This window comes from Solanum lycopersicum, chromosome 4 (genome assembly GCF_036512215.1).
Source record: "Solanum lycopersicum chromosome 4, SLM_r2.1".
NCBI lineage: Eukaryota > Viridiplantae > Streptophyta > Magnoliopsida > Solanales > Solanaceae > Solanum > Solanum lycopersicum.
This window is the reverse complement of record NC_090803.1, coordinates 67,828,251-67,852,486: the sequence shown is the minus strand read 5'-3', so window position 1 is coordinate 67,852,486 and position 24,236 is coordinate 67,828,251. Positions and strand designations below refer to the sequence as shown.

At 31.9% G+C, this 24,236-nt stretch overlaps 5 protein-coding genes and 1 pseudogene across 7 annotated transcripts; 3 read left to right on the top strand and 3 right to left on the bottom strand.

The window, feature by feature from the left end:
* The first annotated feature begins 1,892 nt into the window (after positions 1–1,892).
* Positions 1,893–4,704, top strand: LOC101251882 (lysine histidine transporter-like 8). Its single transcript, XM_004238579.5, has 5 exons — positions 1,893–2,395; positions 2,987–3,120; positions 3,242–3,669; positions 3,760–3,891; positions 3,980–4,704. The coding sequence occupies exons 1-5, from the start codon at positions 2,040–2,042 to the stop codon at positions 4,463–4,465; spliced, it is 1,536 nt and encodes a 511-aa protein (XP_004238627.2). The 5' UTR covers positions 1,893–2,039; the 3' UTR covers positions 4,466–4,704.
* A 25-nt stretch (positions 4,705–4,729) lies between these two features.
* On the bottom strand, positions 4,730–6,424 carry LOC101253892 (uncharacterized). Its single transcript, XM_004238364.5, has 2 exons — positions 6,167–6,424; positions 4,730–5,273 (listed from the first exon to the last, which is right to left on the bottom strand). The coding sequence occupies exons 1-2, from the start codon at positions 6,283–6,285 to the stop codon at positions 5,066–5,068; spliced, it is 327 nt and encodes a 108-aa protein (XP_004238412.1). The 5' UTR covers positions 6,286–6,424; the 3' UTR covers positions 4,730–5,065.
* Positions 6,425–11,108: 4,684 nt separating this feature from the next.
* On the top strand, positions 11,109–12,346 carry DHN (dehydrin). The gene is made up of 2 exons (NM_001329436.1): positions 11,109–11,522; positions 11,739–12,346. The coding sequence occupies exons 1-2, from the start codon at positions 11,280–11,282 to the stop codon at positions 12,114–12,116; spliced, it is 621 nt and encodes a 206-aa protein (NP_001316365.1). The 5' UTR covers positions 11,109–11,279; the 3' UTR covers positions 12,117–12,346.
* A 1,304-nt stretch (positions 12,347–13,650) lies between these two features.
* On the top strand, positions 13,651–17,900 carry LOC101251581 (neutral ceramidase 2-like; annotated as a pseudogene).
* adh3b (alcohol dehydrogenase) lies at positions 17,834–20,380 on the bottom strand. Of its 2 annotated transcripts, NM_001330109.1 has the most exons (9): positions 19,978–20,038; positions 19,647–19,783; positions 19,516–19,562; positions 19,100–19,425; positions 18,887–18,969; positions 18,667–18,807; positions 18,438–18,533; positions 18,202–18,366; positions 18,005–18,121 (listed from the first exon to the last, which is right to left on the bottom strand). In NM_001330109.1, the coding sequence occupies exons 1-9, from the start codon at positions 20,036–20,038 to the stop codon at positions 18,005–18,007; spliced, it is 1,173 nt and encodes a 390-aa protein (NP_001317038.1). The 2 variants fall into 2 exon arrangements, with proteins under 2 accessions (XP_019068762.1, NP_001317038.1); XM_019213217.3 differs by lacking the exon at positions 18,667–18,807 and having other exon boundaries at positions 17,834–18,121; positions 19,978–20,380.
* A 270-nt stretch (positions 20,381–20,650) lies between these two features.
* Positions 20,651–23,604, bottom strand: adh3a (alcohol dehydrogenase). 2 transcript variants are annotated; one of them, XM_069296342.1, is made up of 10 exons: positions 23,378–23,604; positions 22,633–22,769; positions 22,511–22,557; positions 22,094–22,419; positions 21,842–21,924; positions 21,696–21,771; positions 21,560–21,642; positions 21,256–21,351; positions 21,016–21,180; positions 20,651–20,946 (listed from the first exon to the last, which is right to left on the bottom strand). In XM_069296342.1, exons 1-10 carry the CDS (start codon positions 23,430–23,432, stop codon positions 20,827–20,829), a joined length of 1,188 nt encoding a protein of 395 aa, XP_069152443.1. In that variant the 5' UTR covers positions 23,433–23,604; the 3' UTR covers positions 20,651–20,826. The 2 variants fall into 2 exon arrangements, with proteins under 2 accessions (XP_069152443.1, NP_001317037.1); NM_001330108.1 differs by having other exon boundaries at positions 20,827–20,946; positions 21,560–21,624; positions 23,378–23,432.
* Positions 23,605–24,236: the final 632 nt, after the last annotated feature.

Below are 24,236 nucleotides of genomic sequence, written 5' to 3'. Positions count from 1 at the left end.
GCATGCGCGGTACAAAAGTATGTCCCCAATTGTCAAACCTTATTTCAGCACGCCACTAAATGTTTTTAAATATTTTTTAGTATTAGTATGAGTTCGTTCACGTTGGAACGATTTGATGGATTTCACACTAATAAAAATTAAAAATAATCGATTAATATCTACTGTCTCTTCCTTTTTCAACTGCAAAATAAATAAATCTTGACTTATCATTTGTTCAGTTCGATCAATTTAATATTGATTTGGTACTATAATTATTGATGCCTTGGCGGAATAATATTTATTTAAACATCAAATAAATGATATAATATTCAAAACTCAATAAGTAAAAATTTATGATCTAAAGTTCATAAGATAAAATTTTAATTTCATCTCTGATTATATATGAAAACAAAATAGACATGTTCATATATTGGTTTTTTTCGTCATCCTAATTACATCACATATGGTCGTCAATTAGGAGCTAACTAGCTAGTCAAAAGAATTTCTTGGATTTTTCAAAGTGAAAAGACATATCACAAATAACACTACAAAATACCACTATGGTTGTGGCTCTAGTGGGTTCTATAATATATACAAAGTTGTGACCCTCTTTATATCCTTGGGAACATAAAAAATAAAAAAGAAGTTGTTGAAAAATCATTTTAGCCACATGGTCCTTAGTAAAGGCTTTTTGCCAACTTTGAATATTTTCTAGTTATATTTATCAGTTTACTAAAAGAGTCAAGTTGCAAGTATCACCTCCTATGACAATTGGAGTCATTAGTCATATCATAATTCTCCAACACAATAGGTTAATTCTATAGGGTCATTGGGACATATAATATTATTAATATTCTTTCTATTTATTTTTATTTATCAGTTATGAAAAATTAAGAGATAACTCAACTTAGTTTTTAATTTACTTTTATTATTAACCACAATGATTGATTTTTTAAAAATATTTTGCAAAACACCGAATTTATTGTATTCAAAGAATGGATATATAGTAAATTCGTCATTTTATTTAAAGTGAGGAATGAAGATAGTGAAGTATGTCAAATTAATACTGAACAAGTAAAAATAGACGAATGGAGTAAGTGACTAATAAACAACTTAAACTTTTAGTTGAAGTGCTCATATAATTCAAGATTTGAAGATAATAAAAAACTTAATAAATAGACATTTTTCCTTTGTTTAGATTTTATTTCTGAATATTTCCACTATCGGATTATTTCAAAACAAGATCGTTTAATTTAGATTTGGTTTAAGTAATTTCCTCGAAAGAGAAAATTGTGGCAACACATATATTGTGTTAATTCATACACACATATATATATACACACCTTATTACTTTTCTAAGAGTCAAGTTAAGCTTTTCTAATTAGTGAAATTTCCTTGCACCTCAAGCTGAAAATTATGATTGAAAAAAAGAAATTAATATATATTGTATTCCCAAAAATTGGATTTCAGAGGTTTCTTTGCAGCTTCTGATCTTCATTTGTTTTACGTTAAGAAAATTTGCTCTAATTTCAGTGCTATAGTTCTCAAAATTATGAAATTTAAAATATATTTTTTCACCAAAAAGGAGTGATATCTTACTTTTCATTTGAATAATAATTAATTATGAAAGATTAAAACACATCAGAGTAATTCAGAATTTAAAATTTAATAGTTTCAATTTTTTATATTCTCACCATTAATATATAACTCAATAATAAGTTTGTGTGATGTGATGAATAACTAGTATTCTTTATCTTTTATCAGATAAATTTTTAATTATATTCCTGAACTTTAAAACTTAAACTCTTGAAGGGAATGCTCACCCCCTCCTTTGATTTGCCTTCAGAAATGTAATCTTTAATTATTCAACACTATAATATAAATATGAACACCAAATAAAAAGTAACAACCAAAAAAATAAGTAGTAGCAAGTGTGGAGGAAAATCATCCCATAATGTGGGGTCTAGTCAATTTTCAAAGTTGCATTGCTACTTTATTCACTATATAAAAAGAAGCATAGTGTAGAAGAAAATCATCCAATTACTACAAGAAAATATATTATGGAAAGGGAATTAGTAGTAGAAGAAATGAAAAATATTAGTAGTATAACAAATTCTTTAACATCATCTCCTCATGATGATTCAAATAATATTATTCGTAAAACACCAAAAAGTCCATTTTCTTCAAAAATATCAATGAGTCCTTTAGCAAGTGCAAGTCCAATAATGAAGAAAGCTTTAACATATATGGAAGAAATTGGTCATCTTACAAAGCTTCATGATCCTGCTCTAGATGCTTGGCTTCCAATTACTGAATCAAGAAGTGGAAATGCATATTATGCTGCATTTCATACACTTTGTTCTGGGATTGGTGTCCAAGCTCTACTTCTTCCTCTTGCTTTTATCACACTTGGATGGTATGTACAATAATCATCAAAACTTGTTTACTTACTTTTGTTATTTTTCTGTATGTTTCTTTAATTTTTTTGCTAAAGGGAAAATAAATAAAAGTTGTATTTTTTTATATGATAGAAGTCATTTTTTAGATTTTATTTTGGTGAAGAAAATGGAAAATATTTATTAAGAATTGATAATGATATTAGTAAACAAGAAATGTTTTTTTATGAAAATTTTCCCACTAAAAAAAAAATTGTACTAGAATTACTGATGTAATAGTATCTATGTAAGTGAAGTGTTTGTTAAAGCAGTGATATAAAGTTGAGAGGATATAATTATTGGGAGGAGTATGACTAATTATTTTGGAACTAGTATCAATTATTGGAAAAATGAAATACTTTTTGTTTTCCATCATAGCCCTTTTATTTTGTATTGTTTTTTTCAAACTTATCCTAAAAAATGATTATCTTGAGTCAAGATTCTATCGGAAATAATATCTATACAATTCTTCATCTTCTTCAGACTTCACATGTGAAATTATACTGGTTATAATACCAAATGTTGGATTGTTGTGTTGTATACTGATTAGCTATTGATTTGGTAAATTGTAGGATATGGGGGATCGTAAGTCTATCTTTAGTATTTATGTGGCAATTATACACACTTTGGTTACTCATTCAACTTCATGAATTTGCCCCTGGCATGCGCAATAGCCGTTATCTTGGCCTTTCAATGGCTGCTTTCGGTAAGCATAACAATTACTCCACGGATTTATCCCTCGGGCTACACCATGTGATTGAGTTCAAAAACACACATACTATGTGAACTTGTACTATGCCTTATCGAGTTTATTAAATATTGTGTAGGTGAAAAACTTGGGAAGATTTTGGCCCTGTTTCCAACAATGTACCTATCAGGTGGTACTTGTGTTACACTTATTATGATTGGAGGAAGCTCTATGAAGATTTTCTTCCAAACTGTTTGTGCTTCAAATAGCCATATTACCACTCTAAGTACCATAGAGTGGTACATTGTGTTCACTGTTTCAGCCATAGTTCTTGCTCAACTACCTAATTTAAATTCTATTGCTGGAATTTCTCTCGTCGGTTCGATCTCCGCGGTGACCTATTGTACCTTGACATGGGTAATTTCTGTTGTAAAAGAAAGGCCACAAGGTGTTTCATTTGAACCTGTTGAAAATACATCTGATGTTGCAACAATTTGTACCATCTTGAATGCTCTAGGAATGATAGTTTTTGCATTCAGGGGCCATAATCTTGTTCTTGAGATTCAGGTTTGTATATTAACAAACCAATTTTACAATTTCAACTTGTTATATGTTATAAAAGTGCTGTTTTTTAAACAGTGGTTAGTTGTGTCATAGGGTACAATGCCTTCTAGCTTAAAGAATCCATCTCATGTGCCAATGTGGAAAGGAGTCAAGTTCTCATATTCTATCATCGCTTTGTGTTTGTTTCCATTGGCAATTGGAGGCTACTGGGCTTATGGAAACCTGGTAAAATCCTTACAATTTGGATTGCTTACACTAGATAGCCACTTTTGTGGCATTTTATTTAAAATTTGACCACTTTTTGTCATGGTAGATGCCAAATGGGGGGATATTGAGTGCACTGGACAAATACCATGGAGAAGACACTTCAAAAGTAATTCTAGGGATAACAAGTTTACTGGTGGCAATCCATTGCCTTACCTCATTCCAAATCTATGCAATGCCAGTGTTTGACAATTGGGAGTTGAAGTACACCAGCAAGAAGAAGAAACCATGTCCATGGTGGCTAAGAACAGGATTGAGGGTATTCTTTGGATGCCTAACATTTTTCATATCAGTGGCACTCCCTTTTTTGCCAAGTTTGGCAGGGCTTATTGGTGGCATTGCTCTGCCTGTTACCTTGGCATATCCTTGTCTCATGTGCATAATGATCAAGAAACCTAAAAGATATAGTTCAAGTTGGTTTGTTAATTGGTCACTTGGACTTTGGGGATTGGTTCTAAGTATTCTTTTGGTATTTAGTGCAATATGGACAATAGCAACTCAAGGTATGGATGTCCATTTCTTCAAGACCCAGTGAATACCAAAAAAGTTCGGGTAAGCAATAAAATTTAACTAGGAGCTTAATTGGTCAAAACTGAGGAGAAAAATAACCTTTACAGCAGCCAGCCAACAAGATGTCCAAGTTGAAGCCTCTTCATGCGCTCTGTAAATATAAAAGCACACAAGCACTTATATCTTGTTGTCATATTCAATGATGTATTATGTAAATAACCTAATGCTTGTCAAGGAAAATAAAGTGCAGACATCAAAGATCAATATTCTTCATGATTTAGGAACAATGTTGACAGAACAAATGCCTTCCATTGTGACAATAAAATGTAAGACTGAATAGAGATTTAAGTATGAAGGTACACGAGAATTACATTTTAGGACTGAGGTTAAACTTACATGAAGCTTTATCAACAAGCCCAAACACCTATGAAGTATATAACAAAAATGACAGCTCTGATGTCAAATGATCTCAAAATCAGCACCATTTAATCAGCTTGCCTCTACTACAATTACTTGTGTCAAAAGGAATTCAGAAAAGAAAAAAAGAAAAGACAGAATTGTTGGTTGAGATTTCACATTAAAATATAAGTTGGGCATAGCAAAAAAGATTTTCCATCACGCACTTCTACATTGATAATGGAAGAAGCATTCTTCGCTTCTTCTTCCTGGCTTCTGTAACTTGCTTTGCAATTGTCACACATACAAGCAATAGCAAGCTAGTACTTACTAAGATAAATGCAAGCTTTAGATGCGTGAAGTACAATGAAACTACAGAGAAAACCAGGAGTGCCAAGATAACCAGCTCACATATTACAAACATGACGACATCCGCCCTGCATCAATAGAAGAAGGAAATAAGAGAAAAGAAGGCTCAGAATAACAAACAGTCAGAAGTTGCAATGATATTATGCACTAAACTGTTAAGGAATGGATAAAATCAGCTAGCATGCTGTTAGTTCTTCCACAAAAGTAAAGTTCTAGGACCAAGCGCAAAGATGCAATTCATTCATTCTTCATACAGTTCACCCTCAATGAAATACAACATTGTAAACAAGATCGGAGCTGAACATTTTCCATTCTACATTTTGCTTTCTCCAAATTAATCCCAAGTTGTTACATTGATTTAAAGATTCAACTGCACTGCTTCGAAGTTGGGCATTTCACCTTCCTCGTTTTATTGACCATACAATAATTTACTTGCTTCAAAACTCTACTAGGTGCAGAAAAGTGAGGTGCAAAAGGCATAGTATGAATTAACAATTTCCACGTCTCATTTCGAGTTATACATATAAAGTTCATATGTAACATTCAATCACGTAATCCTAAACTTTGACAAACAAAAATTTCCTAATAATATCAACAACAAAAAAATACTTTCAGAAGTACATGTTGATTTGATAACACGAACTATCCGTGATGATTGAAAAAAATTGGCAATCCTAGTGTCCAGGCAAGCTATAGTGCACACATCAATTATTTCACGGGATACCTATTAACTCCCATCACAAACATTTACCAGCTACCTTGTGTTTTAGTCTAAGCTGGGATTTAAACCTGAGACCTCACAATTATCGATCCAAAATGATAAATTTTCATAAACAAAATCAATATTTAGCCATAGAAGTGCACTAATTCACTGATTAAAATCCTGGATCTGGCTCAGGAATTAGTAAATGTAGGTTTTCATAAAATGATTGCAGAAGCTAGAAATGAATTGATTGAATACCTTGAAGCTGTAGATGTGAGATTAGAGGTGGAGGAAAAGAAGGAGACCGAAGCCCAATCGTGCTTTGATCGAATCTGATACTCTCTCAGCTGCTCCGCCAAATTCGATCGCGTTATCATGATTCCAATTTACTGCTTTCTCTCCTCTTCTTTAAACTTTTTTGCAATCTATCAAATGCAATTCCGTCTGAAATTTGTGTATCTACAGAACAGCGTTCCTTCCGGCGACGGGATCACGGCCGCCGGCGGAAGGAATTTTGACTTGCTGTAAAGAAGAAATTCGATACCAGTTAATTTTCTTTGGAATATTATAAATTTTGTATTTTCTTACCTGAACTATTTTTGAGATATTTGTTTTAATTACTTTTTTTTTTGGCAAATATCTTAGTGTGATTTATTTTCACAGATAACAAAAGAAACTTATAAACAAATTTGAGTCATTATTCATTAAACAAAAACAAACTAAAAGATTAGTTTTGATAAAAATATTGATTGTGGATGTATTTTTGTCCACAATCAATATATTTTGTCCTGATATGAAAACTCAATTATGATGATATTTAAATATTTAATAATCGCGTATAAATTTTTTGATCTTGGAAGTTTCCATAATTGCTAAGTTTAATTCATACAACTAATAATACTCTTTTTCCCTGGAAAGTTGGGAACAATCTATATATCGAAATTAGTTATATAAATGTGTTATCCGTTCTAATTATATAAAAATGAATTATCAATAACAGACACGATAAAAAAAGAAAACTAATCATGACAAATTTTGATTTATGCATTTAACAAGACGTAATTTTATCATTTCAAGATCTTTTATCTTAAATTCGTTTCTTAAATAGTCAATTGCCTTTTAAAGTTTTATTGGAGTTCTAATATTATAAGATTTACGTCATTAATATAAATAACAAGTACAACAAATTTCAATGTTTTCTTTATAAAAATATATGGTAAATTGTATTATTTTTATTTTTATATAATCTTCCTTAAATAATACTCACTAAGACGATTATAACAAAATACATCTAGATTACTTCAAACCTTACAATGGCCTTTGCAATTAAATTAAATACATTTTTTGAAAATTTGAACTACATCCTTTAGGCATCGTAGATCCTACAGATTTTTTTCACGTATATCCTATTATCAAGAGATCCATAAAGATATGTTGTAACTACATTCATCAAATGCATTTTAAGTTTCTCATTGATTGTGAAACTAATGAGATAATTTAATCAATATATATGTATATAAAATTCTTGCTTGAATGTTTATAATGTACATTATTAATGTGTCATTCCTCACAGAGTTATAAATATCATCAATTGATTCTTTTTCTGTTCATATAAATATCTAATTTTTAAAATAACATCATATTTTTCTTGAAAAACATCTATTATATAGACTAACCTATTTAGTAGATTATATTTTTAAAAAAATCCAATTACAATTTTTTGAATCTAACTATATTTTGCAAAGTTTGTATAGCAAAATAATCGAGTATAATTTCAATCAGATAAAAATTACCACTTGTAATCCTTATTAATGAAAAATGTAATTGTTTTCTTCACTAAATTGTTAATATTGAATATTGGGTTTTGGGTACTTTTGTAGAGGGGATATTGTGTTGCTCTCACATACATGTTTGAAGGATCCCTTCGTCATATTACATTATATTGTAATAATTATTATAAAATATATAATCAATAATTTTTACAAAAATACTGTTTCACTAATTTATCGATCGTTCAAAATTACTTTCGTTATCGATTATTATTATCACGTGATCCATTAATAATTATTCACAATCACTATAATTAGTCATCTCTACTAGCTATTATACATAATGACATTTATGAGGTGGGAGTAATAATATTGACTATGAAATATGTAAACACAAAATAATTATCAAACGTACATTTTTCAACAAGAGTTATCAAGACATCACATAATTCAACTAGTAGCATAATGACTTATTTAGATGGGTCTAGACTAATAAATTATATTGAATAATATTTGCACAAAATCATTTTTTCTCAATAATAACAATTCGCTAGAAGCAACTTTAAAAATAAGAACTAGTAGATTCAAAATTAATAAATTTTATTATCATTATGTGTATTTAAATATTTTTAGTTTATGCATATATAGTTTGAATTAAAAACAATAAACCAGTATAAATATATCTATTATCAAGATATTTTGGTTTCTATTCCTCCCTCTAATTATATATTAACTAGTCTTAAGGAAATAGCAAATACGATAGATGGATTGTAATTTGTAATTAACGATGCTTTAATTTGATTTGATTAGCACAATAGTGGCAAACATGAATCCATCAAAGTCCAATTTTTTGGGGTATCCTAAAAATACTTGTTAGACAACATAGGAATAATGGCAGGGGCGGACCCACTTGGTGTCCGCCGGATGCTCGAGCACCCATTAATTTCGTTACAAAAAATATATATCTATGTAGAAATTGATAGTTATTTGTATAAAATTAACATAGAACACCCAATGAATAAATCATATAGTTGGTCCAATGGTTCTTCAAAGTTCGAATCTCATTGTTAACACATATTTTTTACGAGCATCAAAAACCTTAAAATCTTAAATCTGCCATTTTATAATGGTTACTCCGAAGCAGGGCGAAGTTAGATAGAATCAAAAAAATTTATTTGAATTATTATTAGCGAAAAGTTATATTAGGGTTTATATGTATCATATATTCGTATAAGAAAAAGTTATAATTTTAACTTTTAAAAAAAATCTTCTAATTATATTATATTGATAAGACTTTACACATGTAAAATATTTAAAATAAAGTATAGACAATTTCTTTTTGTTATTCGATCACCTAAAATAATATCTAAATCAAGATAGAGTAGTCAAAGTTTAGATCTAATAATTAGATTTTGTTTTACATATTTATTATATTATAGAGTTATATAAATTTTATATGTAACTATATATCTCGATACTTTGTTTTATAAATATCAAATATTATATATGAGTATCGAAATTTTTGAGCATATTAAATATCATAATAACCAAATAGTGATGTTAAATTCAATTTCAATATGATATTATTTTCTACCATACCGTACACAATCCTTAGAAATTTTTTTAATTTCATCGTTAATTTAAAAAATATCATTTTTTTTGTCTAATCCGAGAGTGATTGATTATGTTCATGCAATGGAATCTTATCACAAGACACACTTGTACGAAAATGGCAAAGCAAGCAATTACAAATGTAAAGTAACAATTAATCTTGATAGCAAAGTTTCAATTTGTCGACAATATTCATAGCTAAAACTAATTAGAAACATACTTTTATGTATATTTACTGTTTTACCCACAAGTAATTATTTATTTCTGGTCATTCGTGATTTTTCAATATTTTGCGAGACTTTTTTGAAGCTTTCATTTTGTTAATAAATTTATTTCCTACTAAATTGCTTAAATATTGAGGCTAACTTTTAGTTTTCTATATCTCCGATCTTATGCTATTTTGCTAAAAATATGATTTTATAATTCCGTTATACAGAAGCTTAATGAAAAATAAAATAGAAAAATTCATAAATTCCGATCCCTTGACTCCTTATCCTATATCACGCTCACATCATGATTTGCTAGAAGATTATTAAAGCAAGAAAAAAAGGAAACGGCATTATTGGAATCTGATGAAAGCGTTACTTACCGAAAGCAAAATAAAGGGCCAATTAAACAGCACACCCCTAACATACTTAAATGGTTACGTTTCATCTCAAAATTTAAAAGTTTTTTTCGTAACCTTCATTTCTTTTCAAAAGTTATTATACCAAACGTCAAACCGACCACCTGTCCTTTTTCCTTTGGGACCCACCTTAAATTAAATGGCTTATTATATATTCGATGATAAATACTTCTTCATATTTAATATAGAAATTTCAATTACAAATTTTAAAAACGAAGTCTTTTTTTTCAATAAAAAGTTTTACATTGTTTTATAAATTTTTTTAACATAGTTTTATATTTAGTTAGATTTCAATACAGATACGATGGTAATTATCGAATAAACTATGTAAGGAAATGGACAAGGATCCATGAATGGAGATCGGAGCCCCACATGAAATTGAAAACATCAACTTAATTTTGGGATCTCGAAGTTTACTTGGCCCCTATAATTGTGCCACGTGTCATGTTCATTGTACCCTACTAATACCGACACACAAAGTTATCCAACCAAGGCCGACACCATCTGGTCCCACAAGGACGACCTCACACGTTGTCATCCTACGTGTGTGAACTTCATTGGCTATCTGTCACCGTCAAAAGTACAGCGTGTCTGTCTCTACATTATTCTAATTACTTCTTTTTAATGTACACATCCTTTTTCATCACGTCTGTCGTGTAATAGAGTAAGCAAACGAGAAAATATTGTTAAGAGTGTTATATTTGAATTCGGGCTCTACATGATTAAGATTAATCAAAGACAATGTAGACTTGCTCATCAAATGGAAATATTGCGATACTCATTCAAAGATTGTGTAAAAGAAAAAGTAAAATCAATGTTCACCTACAAATTATATTAGTATAAGAGAAATTCGTAATCGTTATTTTTAAAATATAAATGAGATAAAAATTCATTCATGTAGAATAATTTACAAATTACACAACGGTCATAGTAAATTGTATTAAACATGTCTAATATGACGAGCTCGACTGAAAAATAATGATGAATTTTTGTAATAAAATATCATAAATTACACTAATTCAGTCGTATAAGTAAAAATTATTTGTCCACTTGTCGTGCTACATGACGAGTATTTAAAGTTGATATACAGTGGAAAGTGTGAAGAACAAAAAAAGCCACGTAGACGTCGGTTTAACTTGGTGTACTTAATTACTCTTCATTATTAGTATTATTATTATGAGACGTTTGAACTCCTTTTTTTTTATTACTATATCGAAAATAAAAAAATCTTAATCAGCGTAACGTCCGTGTTTGTAATTGCTATAAAAAGCGCACCAAGTCTCATATATTTCAATCACATCCAATTCAATATTCAAACTTTCACTTGTTGATAATATCTTTTTGATTGAAAAAAAGAAGAAGAAGTATGGCTGATCAATACGAACAGAACAAGGCATCCGTTGAAGAGACTGTTGGTACCAACGTGGAAGCTACTGATCGTGGTTTGTTTGATTTCATTGGAAAAAAAGAAGAGGAAAAACCAAGTCATGCTCATGAAGAAGAGGCAATTTCATCTGAGTTGTCTGAAAAAGTTAACGTAAGTGAAGAAGTGGAACCCAAGGAGGAGGAAAAGAAACTTCATCGATCAAATAGCAGCTCTAGTAGCTCCGTAAGTCTCTCTTTCGTTCATCATTAATATTTACGTCAAATCAATAAATATAACATACGCCTTTTATGATGATACATATATTATACTTTTACACTATTTGTTTTCTCAACAAAGAGTCGAGTAAATTTACCGTTTACTTTTTCTAGCGGGTATGAATAAATTATAGGTGATCATTGATATGTTGTACGTAGATTATATATGTTGATTGATTTGCAGAGTGATGAGGAGGAAGAAATTGGAGAGGATGGACAGAAGATCAAGAAGAAGAAAAAGAAGGGATTGAAGGATAAGATTAAGGAAAAAATATCTGGTGATCACAAGGAAGAATCGAAAGCAGAGGATACCTCAGTTCCAGTTGAGAAATACGAGGAAACAGAGGAGAAAAAAGGATTTCTAGACAAAATTAAGGAGAAATTGCCAGGTGGCGGGCATAAGAAGACGGAGGAAGTGGCGGCGCCACCACCACCACCACCGGCTGCGGTGGAGCATGAGGCGGAGGGGAAGGAGAAGAAGGGATTTTTGGACAAAATTAAGGAGAAATTACCAGGATACCACTCAAAGGCTGAAGAGGAAAAGGAGAAGGAAAAAGACTAAATGAAATGAAATGTTTTTTTAATTTTACTTTTGGGATGTTATGATTGTGTTTCTGTGTTGTTTTGGTTTTTAAGTGTTTTTCATTTCCTTCACTTTTGTTTTTTTTGGATTCTGAAGGATAATTGTTAGTACTGTATTTGATATTTCTGTATGTAAGTGCATATGTATGTGCCTTATGTGTATGAAGTTTGATAATATGGATTTGTAAAATGCAGTTGATTTTATCCTTATTGACTTCTTTGTTTTATGGTTTAGTTGTTTCATTTCCAACTCTGTTATATGAAGACGTATTGTTCAAAACATATCGAGTTATTATATATAAATGCAAATCTTAGAGATATTAATATGATAAAAGATGATAAAAATTCTAGAATTTCTATTTAAATTTCTATCGATTCATCTCCTTATAAGAAAGTACCAAATCTATTGATCATTCAACTACTCCGATATAAGAATTAGTCAATCAAATATTAATAGATAATAAATGGAATGGTATAATAACTATCATCATACTATAGTCAAAGCATCTTTAAATTGCAATATTGATATAAAAGATATTTATATAACCAAAACAATCATTAAAATGCAAATATGCAATCTTGAATAGTGACATTAGGTATTTGTATGTATAGCCAAAGCATCTTTAAAATACAAATATGCGATCTTAATAATAACATAAGTTACTTGCTATAAATTAAATACTACCTAACAATATAAAAATTACACTCACTTCAACTTTACCAAAGAAGTTCTCACAGAAGCAATTTTTTTAGCATGCCTTTATGGATTAGACAAGATTGCAATTCAAGCAATAAGCTTTTGAAGAAACATGGAACATTAGCCATGAGGCATGAGCTGTAAGAGTAAAGTTGAGGTTCATTAAGTGTGTGCTTTACAAAGTGTAAAGTGCATATTCTATGAAATGGGGTAACATAATGGTGGGGAACTGGAAAAATAATGAGCATAGATTGATTTATGCATCTTAATCTAAAAAGCCTGCAAAGAACACACTCTGAGATGTAACGATAGGACGATTCAGTATCTGGAACAGTTAGTATTCAAAATATTTCGCGTTAGCCTTAGAAAGGATGTTGGGAAATAAGAAGAGCTCAGAGTCACATATACTAAAATTCATAAAATACAAGTTTTGGATTTGTGATATATGCATACTTGATACCAAATGAAACTGAAAACAAATAGCTAAAATTCAAGCCGAAAAAAACTTACAATTCCAACATATAACAAACAAGACACAACTTTCCCAAAATTGCACGTTCGGAGCAACCAAATTTCATCATAGTAAAAAAAAATCAAAACATTCGAAGCTCGATGCAGAGGTAGATTCAGAATTTAAATTCTACGAGTTCAATATTTATGGGTCTTAGTATTGAACTCATTATATTTTTAAAGTTACAAGTTCATATCTACTATTTTTCACAATTTTAGTTAATTTTTTACATATAAATTTATCTTTCACGTCAAAAATACTGATTTCAAATAAACCGCTACAACAACAGTAGATCCAAGAGCTTCTTAGGTATTCTCAATTTGTTCACTAACATATATATAACCCAACGTTTGCATATACAATTCTAAAAACAATCCATACAATTTCCATTCATAGAACAAAATGAGAAGAAAAACAGAAACCTTATTAAGTATTTTCCTGTTTTTACTTAGTCTAATAATTCTAAGTGTCAATGGAGAATACTTAATAGGATTAGGAAGTTATGACATGACAGGACCAGCTTCACAAGTGAACATGATGGGTTATGGTAATTTTGATCAAGTTACTGGTGGTATACATTTTCGATTACGAGCTAGGACATTCATCGTTGCTGAAAGTTTCAATGGTCCAAGGCTTGTGTTTGTTAATCTTGATGCTGGTATGGCGTCACAACTTGTCACAATCAAGTTACTCGAGCGACTAAAGTCCAGGTACGACTCATATGATTTTATTTGACCATATCTGACTGGACACAAAGCTTATCGAAAGTATTATTTTTTGGTTGTATATATTAAGGTATGGAAATATATATAGTGAAGATAATGTTGCAATAAGTGGGACACATACTCATGCTGGTCCAGGAGGTTATTTGCAGTATGTGACATTTAGTGTAACTTCATTGGGCTTTGTGCCACAATCATTTGAGGCCATTGTAACTGCCATTGAGCTTAGCATTGTCCAGGCCCATGACAATTTAAAGCCTGGTTCTATCTTTATTAACAAAGGTGAGAAATTAATCATAGTTAGTTTACAATAATTCTTAGTAATTCTCTGGAGTTTAAACGGATTCAATTATGACTCATTTATTGACTTAATCTAATGAATTATGTATAATTAAAATGACTTAAAGTAATAATTTTCATAAAAATACATTAGTTTTCATTCTCTCTTGTGTAAAAAAGCAAAATTATTTCGAGATTATAGTTATGAAATTATGATTTTTTTTACTAATTTATCCCACCTACGAGCTGGTGGGATAAAGTTATCCTTAATTTTGTGGAATATGATAAAATTTATATTGTCAACTAAATATAGTGTAACTTTTATCTCAAAAGCTTAATTCTGAATGTTTGTGTCTAATGTGGCACCTACATGACAATTTGTATTCTACACGAATCTAACATTGTCATTTTTTGTTTGAATAATTATGTAGGAAATCTAGAAAATGCAGGCATAAACAGGAGTCCAAGTGCATATTTATTCAATCCTCAAGAAGAGAGATCTAAATATAATACAAATATTGATACCCTAATGACCCTTTTAAAGTTTGTGGATAAAGATACTGGAAAAAATATTGGTGCATTTAGTTGGTTTGCAACACATGGCACTTCAATGAGCAGAAATAATAAGCTAATTAGTGGAGATAATAAGGGTGCAGCTGCTAGATTCTTTGAGGATTGGTTCACCAAAAATTCCTCTACTAAGGTGTTAGGTAGGTAAATATTCATTTTGTTTTTGTAAAAAAATAATCTATCGTACACAATTACATTTTTCTATCTTATTCAAGGTAAGATAACATATATCTAATCCTCTCCTAACATCACTTATGAAATCATACTTAATATATACATTATCAGTTTTAAAAAAATTTTGCACATCAAATTATATTTATCTGTTGTAGCATGTAATCATCTTTCTTATTACAAATTTCAGGATCAAGTATCAACCAAGATTTATTTAATAAAGCATCTAAAATCAAGCCTACAGGAGGACAACCTTGTACAAATACAACAAGTCAAGGGTTTAAGGTGAGAAAAAACAAAATAATGAAATTTGTTGGAGCATTTTGTCAACAAATGTTGGAGATGTGAGTCCAAATGTGGTTGGAGCATTTTGTATTGATAGTGGATTACCTTGTGATTTTAATCACTCTTCTTGTCATGGAAATGACCAACTCTCTCTCCCATCTCTCTCAAAGCTTTAACCTCCTGTAGAACGACTGTAGGCCTGTGCCAATTGTCCTGCCGATACTCGATAGAAATATCGACTTTACAAAGGCTAGCGGGTGCAGGTTATAAGGTCCGTTCTCGCCTGATGTCTACTCAGTCACCACGATGGGAAAGACTAAAGGCGGCTGGGCCGCGGGCCTAGGTAAGACTCGTCCCTTTTTCAGATAACTGTTTAGTAGATGATTTTTTTTTTTGTGAAGATTCATGGATTTTTTAGATTACAATCTAATGTGTGTTGCAGGTATCCAGATGAAATATTGAGTACAAAGATTATTGGAGAAAGACAATTTCAAAAGGCTGTTGATCTTTTCACATCTGCTAAACAAGAATTAATAGGGAAAATTGATTATCGACATTACAAATATTAAGGTTCAATTAGAAGATAATAAGGTTGTCCAAACATGCCCTGCAGCATTGGGCTCAGGATTTGCTGCTGGAACTACTGATGGGCCTGGTGTTTTTGGTTTCCAACAGTGTGATACTGAGGTCACAACTCAATTTAATTAATTAACTTTTTATAATCTTGAAAAAAATTAAAATTAATCTATTATTACTATGTTTTAAAGATGAAAATTTGATTTGATTTTCAGATTAATCCATTCTGGAAGAAGTTAAGAGAACCAAGCCCATATCAAGTGAGCTGTCAAAAGCCCAAAACTGTTTTGTTGGACTCTGGAGAGATGTTTCGGCCATATCCTTGGGCGGTAAGGCCCAAAAACAAAATTAAAGTGGTGTATACTTTTCTTTTTTCCCTTTTGATTTCTGTTTGTTATCGTATCGAAGCTCGACTAATTAGAAGTCGCACAGGAAACTCCCATTTAGGAGGAAAGATCTCCCTACCAAATTATATTCCATTTGGTGTCTATCTGGTTAAGGATAGAGGTATTGTTAGTGTATACTCTGTGTATAACAAGTACACCAATTATATTAGCTAAATTTTGTATAAAAATAAAGATAAAGATAAAGTTTTAACTTTTTTTTATTGTATAAATAGGAACAAAAGGAAAATTCTCTTGATTTCTCTTAATATGTCATATAATAAACTTAATGATGTTTTTGTTTTTTTGCAGCCAGCAATACTTCCAATTCAAATTTTTAGGTTAGGAAGTCTCATCATTCTTTCTGTGCCAGGAGGTATACTTTGACTATATTTTTAAATATAAAATTTGTGACATATACTTAAATATAGTAACTTATTTCAAAATTATTAAGAAAAAATGTACATATTCATGTTGTGGTACAGAATTTACAACAATGGCTGGACGTAGGTTAAGAGAGGCAGTGAAAGAGACACTAATTCGCAGCGGAAATGGCGAATTTGATGACCAAACTCATGTTGTCATAGCTGGCCTAACCAACGCTTACTCACAATACATTACCACTTTTGAAGAGTACAAGCAACAACGATATGAGGTTGTAATGTATAATTATATATATGTTTATTATTAAGTTTAAATTATAGTAAAGTAAGCCTCTTATAATAGGTTATCATACACCTCTTAAAAGTTCTCACTATCATATCATATACAATAGAAGTATTGTATCCAAATTTGTTCTTTCATATAACTTAAATCAATCGTCATTTAAACTTTGGCAGGCTGCGTCTACGCTATACGGTCCACACACAGTATCAGCATATATTCAAGAATTCAAGAAGCTAGCTGAATCTATGGCAAAAGGAGAAAACATTACTACAAAAGGACCTTTACCACCAGACCTTTTGTCAATTCAACTTAGTCTATTACCAAATCCTACTGGTGATTCACCTCCACCAGGCATAAACTTTGGCGATATTAAACAAGACATAATGGTACCAAAATCCGGAACGTTTACAAAGGGAGACAGAGTAATTGCAACATTCTGGAGTGCAAATCCAAGATATGACTTACTTACTGAAGGCACATTTGCTGTTGTGGAAATGCTTCAACACCAAAGTTGGCTACCTGAATATGATGACGATGATTTTTGCTTGTTCTTTAAATGGCAAGCAGAAAATATCACTGGTATTGATCGTGCTGATGTGAATAGTTATGGTTATGCTACAGTTGAATGGGAAGTACCAGAGGATGCTAGTCCTGGCGTATATCGCTTAAGACATTTTGGATCAACTAAGGAAACGAAAGAATCATCTAACTCGTATTATACTGGTGCATCTAGTGCTTTTACATTGTCATAGGATAGTTGAAGTTTCTTCAATATGTAGATATAATAATGTGCTGCTCAATTACTAGTCTGTTTCTGAGAGGAACATTTGCAAAATCTGCAATAATAAGTTTGCTGTAATAATCTGTCATACTTATGATCATATCCATATATTTGAGCTAGAAATGTCTAAAGTTTGACTCGAGCTCGATACAAAAGGAACTGAAATGAAAGTAACATGGTTATTGAGAGTTGAGGTACAATTATTGAAATGAAAGTAAATCTATATATCACTTCTCCATCCAGATAACACAGCGTAGGCTCTTTCCTTGAATGAGCAAATCAAACGCCTTATTGATATCTTCAAGATTCACTTCATGTGTCACAAACTTGTCCAACTCCAATTCCTGAGAAGCCACATAAATGTGGTACTAAGAGTTAATTTCACGTAGGGTCACTGAATTTTCTAGCAGATTGATCTAAGTACCTTGTCAAGGTAACGTTTAACGAGGATAGGAACATCAGATTTGGGTTTGAGACCACCAAAGAATGATCCCATGAGAGTTTTATTACTCTGAAGAACCTCAAAAGAGTTAAGATTCAACCGTGCATCTGGCTTATCAACTCCTAAAACAATTGTTTTACCCCAACCCTGCATATTACAGCTTAAGGTTAATAGACAAATTTGTGTTGTTGATTAATACAAGATTTACGCGGGGAGACCTTTCTGCAGCAGGCAAATGCTTCCTGAACAAGTGTTCCCAAACCAACACATTCGAAGCAATAATCAGCACCTCCATTAGTCATCTCAATTATTACCTGATATGAGAGTTTTGACAAAAGATAAGAACCATTGTCATATTTAATATATACAGGTATGTACTCCGTTTTATTTTCAAGATCACGAATCCCACATTTTAAGGAGACCTCACTATACCAATAAAAAGCCCACCTGACTAACAGGTTTATCCCCACAGCTTTTCGAATTGACAAACTCAGTAACTCCAAACTGCTTCCCTATTTCAAACTTGTCAGAGTTCCTACCAACACCGATAATTCTTGTAGCACCACATAGCCTTGCTCCCTCGGCAACCTAAAAGATCCTCTAGAGGCATAACAGCTTACATGATACTGACATATATAAGCAGGAAGAAGTCGGAGGAGAAACTTACTGCTAATCCAACTGATCCTAAACCGAAGATAACTACTGTCGAACCTGGTTCCACATTTGCTGTTTTCCAGGCAGCACCGACTCCTGAGGTTTAATTTACGTCATATCAAACATGAACCACAGATAGTTTTAAGGAAAATTGAAGCAAACAACATTAATATGATGACTTGGTTGATTTTTATAACATGTAAATATTAGAAGATGAGGAACTTACCTGTTGATACTCCACAACTCAAAAGGCATGCCCTGTTAGGTGGGATTTCAGGATCAATCTTTGTTACATTAACAACATCAACGACTGTGTACTCGGAAAAACTTGATATATACAGGTAATGGTGTAAAGTTTCTCCATCAGCATTAGTGAATCTGCTTGTATCATCTCTATGCAGCAACAAAGACGATTGAATTGGGAATTTGGAACAAAGGTTGCTTTTCTTGGATTTACAGTCTACACAGTCCATACAGTCAGGTAAAAATATCGGTACAACTGAATCTCCTTCTTTCAACTCATCAACATCTTCTCCAACACTCTCCACAACCCTTAGATAGTATAGTCAGAATGTCATATAAGAATCAATGCCTTATTTCGTGACACGTTCATATAAAATGAATGGAAGGAGTAAAATTTACCCGAAAGCTTCGTGGCCTAAGATTCTTGGAAAGCAGCCAGGAAATTCCTTACAAGAAAAAAAGAACAGTTGATACAAAAGTTAATAAACAAGTGATTCTCGAGGGGAGATACTTGGATAAAAGTTCCATACTTTCAACTTCCATAAGGTAATGTCAGTATGACAGAGAGAAGTGCAAATGATTTTAAGTCGAACTTCATGTGCTTTAGGAGGAGCCACAATCACTTCCTCTATCACCAGTGGTTCTCCTGCTTTTCTTGCCACCGCAGCTGCAGCACACACAACTCACAAGTCAGTGTGGAAACGTAATATAATTAAGTAATTAAAAGTGTGTTCTCAGTAACGTGACACAGTTCAACAGTAACAATTTAAGCTAACCAGTGAAATAGTACTCAATTCAACACAATATCAACAACCTTTATCATATAAAAATCCTCCTTTTTTCTGAAGAGTATGTACATACCTCTGCAACGAATAGGCTTGCCAGCAGTTTTGCTAATCCCTGATTGTACCGTGGAAGCCATTTTTCAAAATGCTAGAGAAAAGAAAACAGAATTTTGAAAATTTACATATCACTTGTGCCTTTATAGCTGCTAAAGTCACAAAGTGGAGACCTCATTGCCAGAAAACAGTAGGATCTGGTGCAAGTTGCAACAATTAAATATATATATATATATACCATACATCTTAATTTACGTGTTCTTAAGTAATGTTTACAAATTTAACAAAGGATAAAATCTGAACTAACTGTTGAAGAGAGTTAGGCTAATGATCCCTTTATTGATCACCACAACAAACCTACATTGAATACAGTTTATATCGTGTGAGGCTGTGGCCTATCAGCACGTTCTTCTTTTGACAACTCTTTAATTCTAATTTTCCATATGACATATTTAAAATCACAAAATTGAAAGATATTTCGGTGCATTCTATATATCTTTAGTTTAAGATTAGGATACCTAAAAATCTTTTTATTTTCTTAAAGTCTAAATCAGACAAATAAATTGAAACGAAGAAAGTAGTATTTAGTGATGAACTTGCATTCTGATTATTGGGGAGACTCCATTTTCAGAATCAAAAATAGCAACATATACCATACAGGTATTAACCCGTGGTTTACCTAATAATCAGTTCAGTTAGGTATAAAGTGGATTTCCTTATTGATTTTTCTGTCAATTGCAGTAGTTGTTTTATTTCATATTTTGATTTCTGCTATTGGAATAAGAAAATAATTACATCCCTATATTGTCTTGAAATGTCTAAAATTTGATTGAACTCGAGACGAAATGAAAGTAACATGGTCTGTTAGAGTCTATAACTTGTCCATCCAAATAACACAGCGTAGGCTCTTTCCTTGAATGAGTAAATCGAACGCCTTATTGATATCTTCAAAATTCACTTCATGTGTCACAAACTTGTTCAACTGCAGTTCCTGAAAAGCCACATAAATGTTGTAGTAAAGGTTAATTTCACTGAATTTTCTAGCAGATTGATTAAGTACCTTGTCAAGGTAACGTTTAACGAGTATAGGAACATCAGATTTGGGTTTAAGACCACCAAAGAGTGCTCCAGTGAGAGTTTTCTGACTCTGAAGAACCTCAAAAGAGTTGAGATTTAGATGTGCATCTGGCTTATCAACTCCTAAAACAACTGTTTTACCCCAACCCTGCATATTACACACAAAGAGTTGTGAAAAGAAAATGACAAATTGTTAATTAGTAAAAGAGTTATGTGGAGTCACCTTTCTGCAGCAGGTAAATGCTTCTTGCACAAGTGTTGCTAGACCAACACATTCGAAGCAATAGTCAGCACCGCCATCAGTCATCTCGATTATTACCTGCTCAAGTAAACGGAAAGGGGGAGGGGTGGGGGTGGGGGGGAATTCTTGTCATATTTAAGTTATATACACCATCAGTGTAAGAATTTTATACCATCCGTCTTACTATTTTCAAGATTGTGAATCTCACATTTTATGGAGACTTACATGTAGATATATACTTTGGATGACCTGATAGTGTAACCAATCGAACGAATAAAAGACTCACCTGACTAATAGGTTTATCCACACAGCTTTTGGAATTGACAAATTCAGTAATTCCAAATTGCTTCCCTGTATAAAATGAGAAAGCTAAAAGCAACAACAAAAAGTAGTACTGTTAATTGACTCTACAGAGCACTTACCTATTTCAAACTTGTTAGAGTTTATATCAACACCGATAATCCTGGTAGCTCCACATAGCCTTGCTCCCTCTGCAACCTAAAAGAATCTCCGAGCTTACATGATAACCGATATATATAAGCAAGAAGAACTCGGAGGAGAAACTTACTGCTAATCCAATTGATCCTAAACCGAAGATGACTACTGTCGAACCTGGTTCCACATTTGCTGTTTTCCAGGCAGCACCTACTCCTGAAGATCAATTTACATCATATCAGACATGAACCTGTTCTAAGCTCTTAATACATAGTTTTTTCATGTATTTGTATATTACCATAAGGAAAATTGAAACAAACAACATTAATATGATGACTTGAGTGGTTGATTTTAACATGTAAATATTAGAAGATGAGTAAATTACCTGTTGATACGCCACAACTCAAAAGACACGCCCTGTTAGGTGGGATTTCAGGATCAATCTTTGTTACGTTAACAACATCAACAACTGTGTACTCGGAGAAACTTGATATATACAAGAAATGATGTAAAGTTTCTCCTGCAGCATTAGAGAATCTGCTTGTATCATTTCTATGCAGCAACGGAGACACTTGAATTGGGAATTTGGAACAAAGGTTGCTTTTCTTGGATTTACAGTCTACACAGTCCATACAGTCAGGCAAAAATATCGGTACAACTGAATCTCCTTCTTTCAACTCATCAACATCTTCTCCAACACTCTCCACAACCCTTAGATAGTATAGTCAGAATGTCATATATGAATCAATGCCTTATTTCGTGACACGTTCATATAAAATGAAATGGAAGGAGTAAAATTTACCCGAAAGCTTCATGGCCTAAGATTCTTGGAAAGCAGCCAGGAAATTCCTTACAAGAAGCAAGAAATAGTTGATACAAAAGTTAATAAACAATCGATTCTCGGGGGAGATAAAAGTTCCATACTTTCAACTTCCATAAGGTAATGTCGGTATGACAGAGAGAAGTGCAAATGATTTTGAGCCGAACTTCATGTGCTTTAGGAGGAGCCACAATCACTTCCTCTATCACCAGTGGTTCTCCTGCTTTTCTTGCCACTGCAGCTGCAACACATACGACTCACAAGTCAGTAACTTACAACGTGTTGAGACATAATATAATTAAGTAATTAACATTGCACTCTCAATTTGCTAACTGTCACACAATTTAATCTAACCATTGAAATGGTTCACAATTCAACACAGAAAGCAGCAATTTTTTTATCAATCATAAATCCTCCTATTGTTTTCATGTTCCTTTACCAATCAACAAATGCTAAGAACCCTTTTTCTACATATGCAAGGTGAGGATCAGTTCTTGTTCATATTCAATGTAGGAACCATATGATCTCATAGTACCTGTGTTCATCATCTACATATATAAAGTAAATACAGAATTGACCTGATATATACAGTATTTTCGACAAAGGGACACTCAATTCGATGATTTAGTCCTCAAAATATCTGGATTCATCACAGCACTATAACAACAATAGCGGCAATAAATATACACATTAGCAAAGAATGTTAAAGCGGCTTTTATGTAAATTGTCGCCGCAAGCTTTAGCAACATTTACAAAAAGTGCTAAAATATAATTGTTACTAGTAATTGCCCTCTAAAAAATATATTTCCGCTGAAGATCATTTATAGACAGAGAGTATATAGTACATACCTTTGCAACGAATAGGCTTACCAGCAGCAGAAAAATATTGTTTTGTTGAGGCCATTTCCAAAATGATGAAAAAAAAAAAAAAGCTTTTTAAGTCGATGTCACTTTGTTTTATGATTTGTTACATCTTCACTTCTTGTTTTTATAGCTGCTAAACTACTCATCTAAACTTGGAATGCGTAGCTAACTTTGTCTTTCAAAAGCTTTACCTACTTAACTGACATGATCAGTTTTGCTCAAGATACATTTTTGGTCCTATTTAATAATGTGTATTTTGTAAATTTTTAGAAAAAAATTAATTATTTAGAACCCAACTCATGTAATTAGGCAAGTCATGTAACTAGGCACTTCAAACAGCCTGTTATATCTACTTCTGTTTATTTTGTAATTATGTCACTGACTATCATTAGCCTAATTTCCCAATACAAAATTGCAATTGGCGAGACATAAGTTTAGAACAAATTTATCCAAAAAAAAAAAACACAAATTATAATTACTGTATGAGTTCTGAAACAAACTTATGCGTTAGAGCAATTTTAAATGTCCCAACTACTCCACTGCAGGCACCAATCGAATATTTTGTCTACTTGATCAAAACTACGCAATTTTTTAAAGTTTTGTACCGATAAGGAACAATTATTTTTATATTGTCAATTGAGTTATTGTTATTCATTGGCATTAATTACATCTACTAAGCAATTTGACATTAACAATCTTATTACTATTTGAACCTACTTTTGAATAGGGTTACGTCAATGATCCATTTAATCAACGCCACACAAACCTATCAATTATCATCAAGTTAAAAAGATTAAGAGGCCAGATATTGAATACAGTTTATATCAGTTTCAGGTATTGGCGG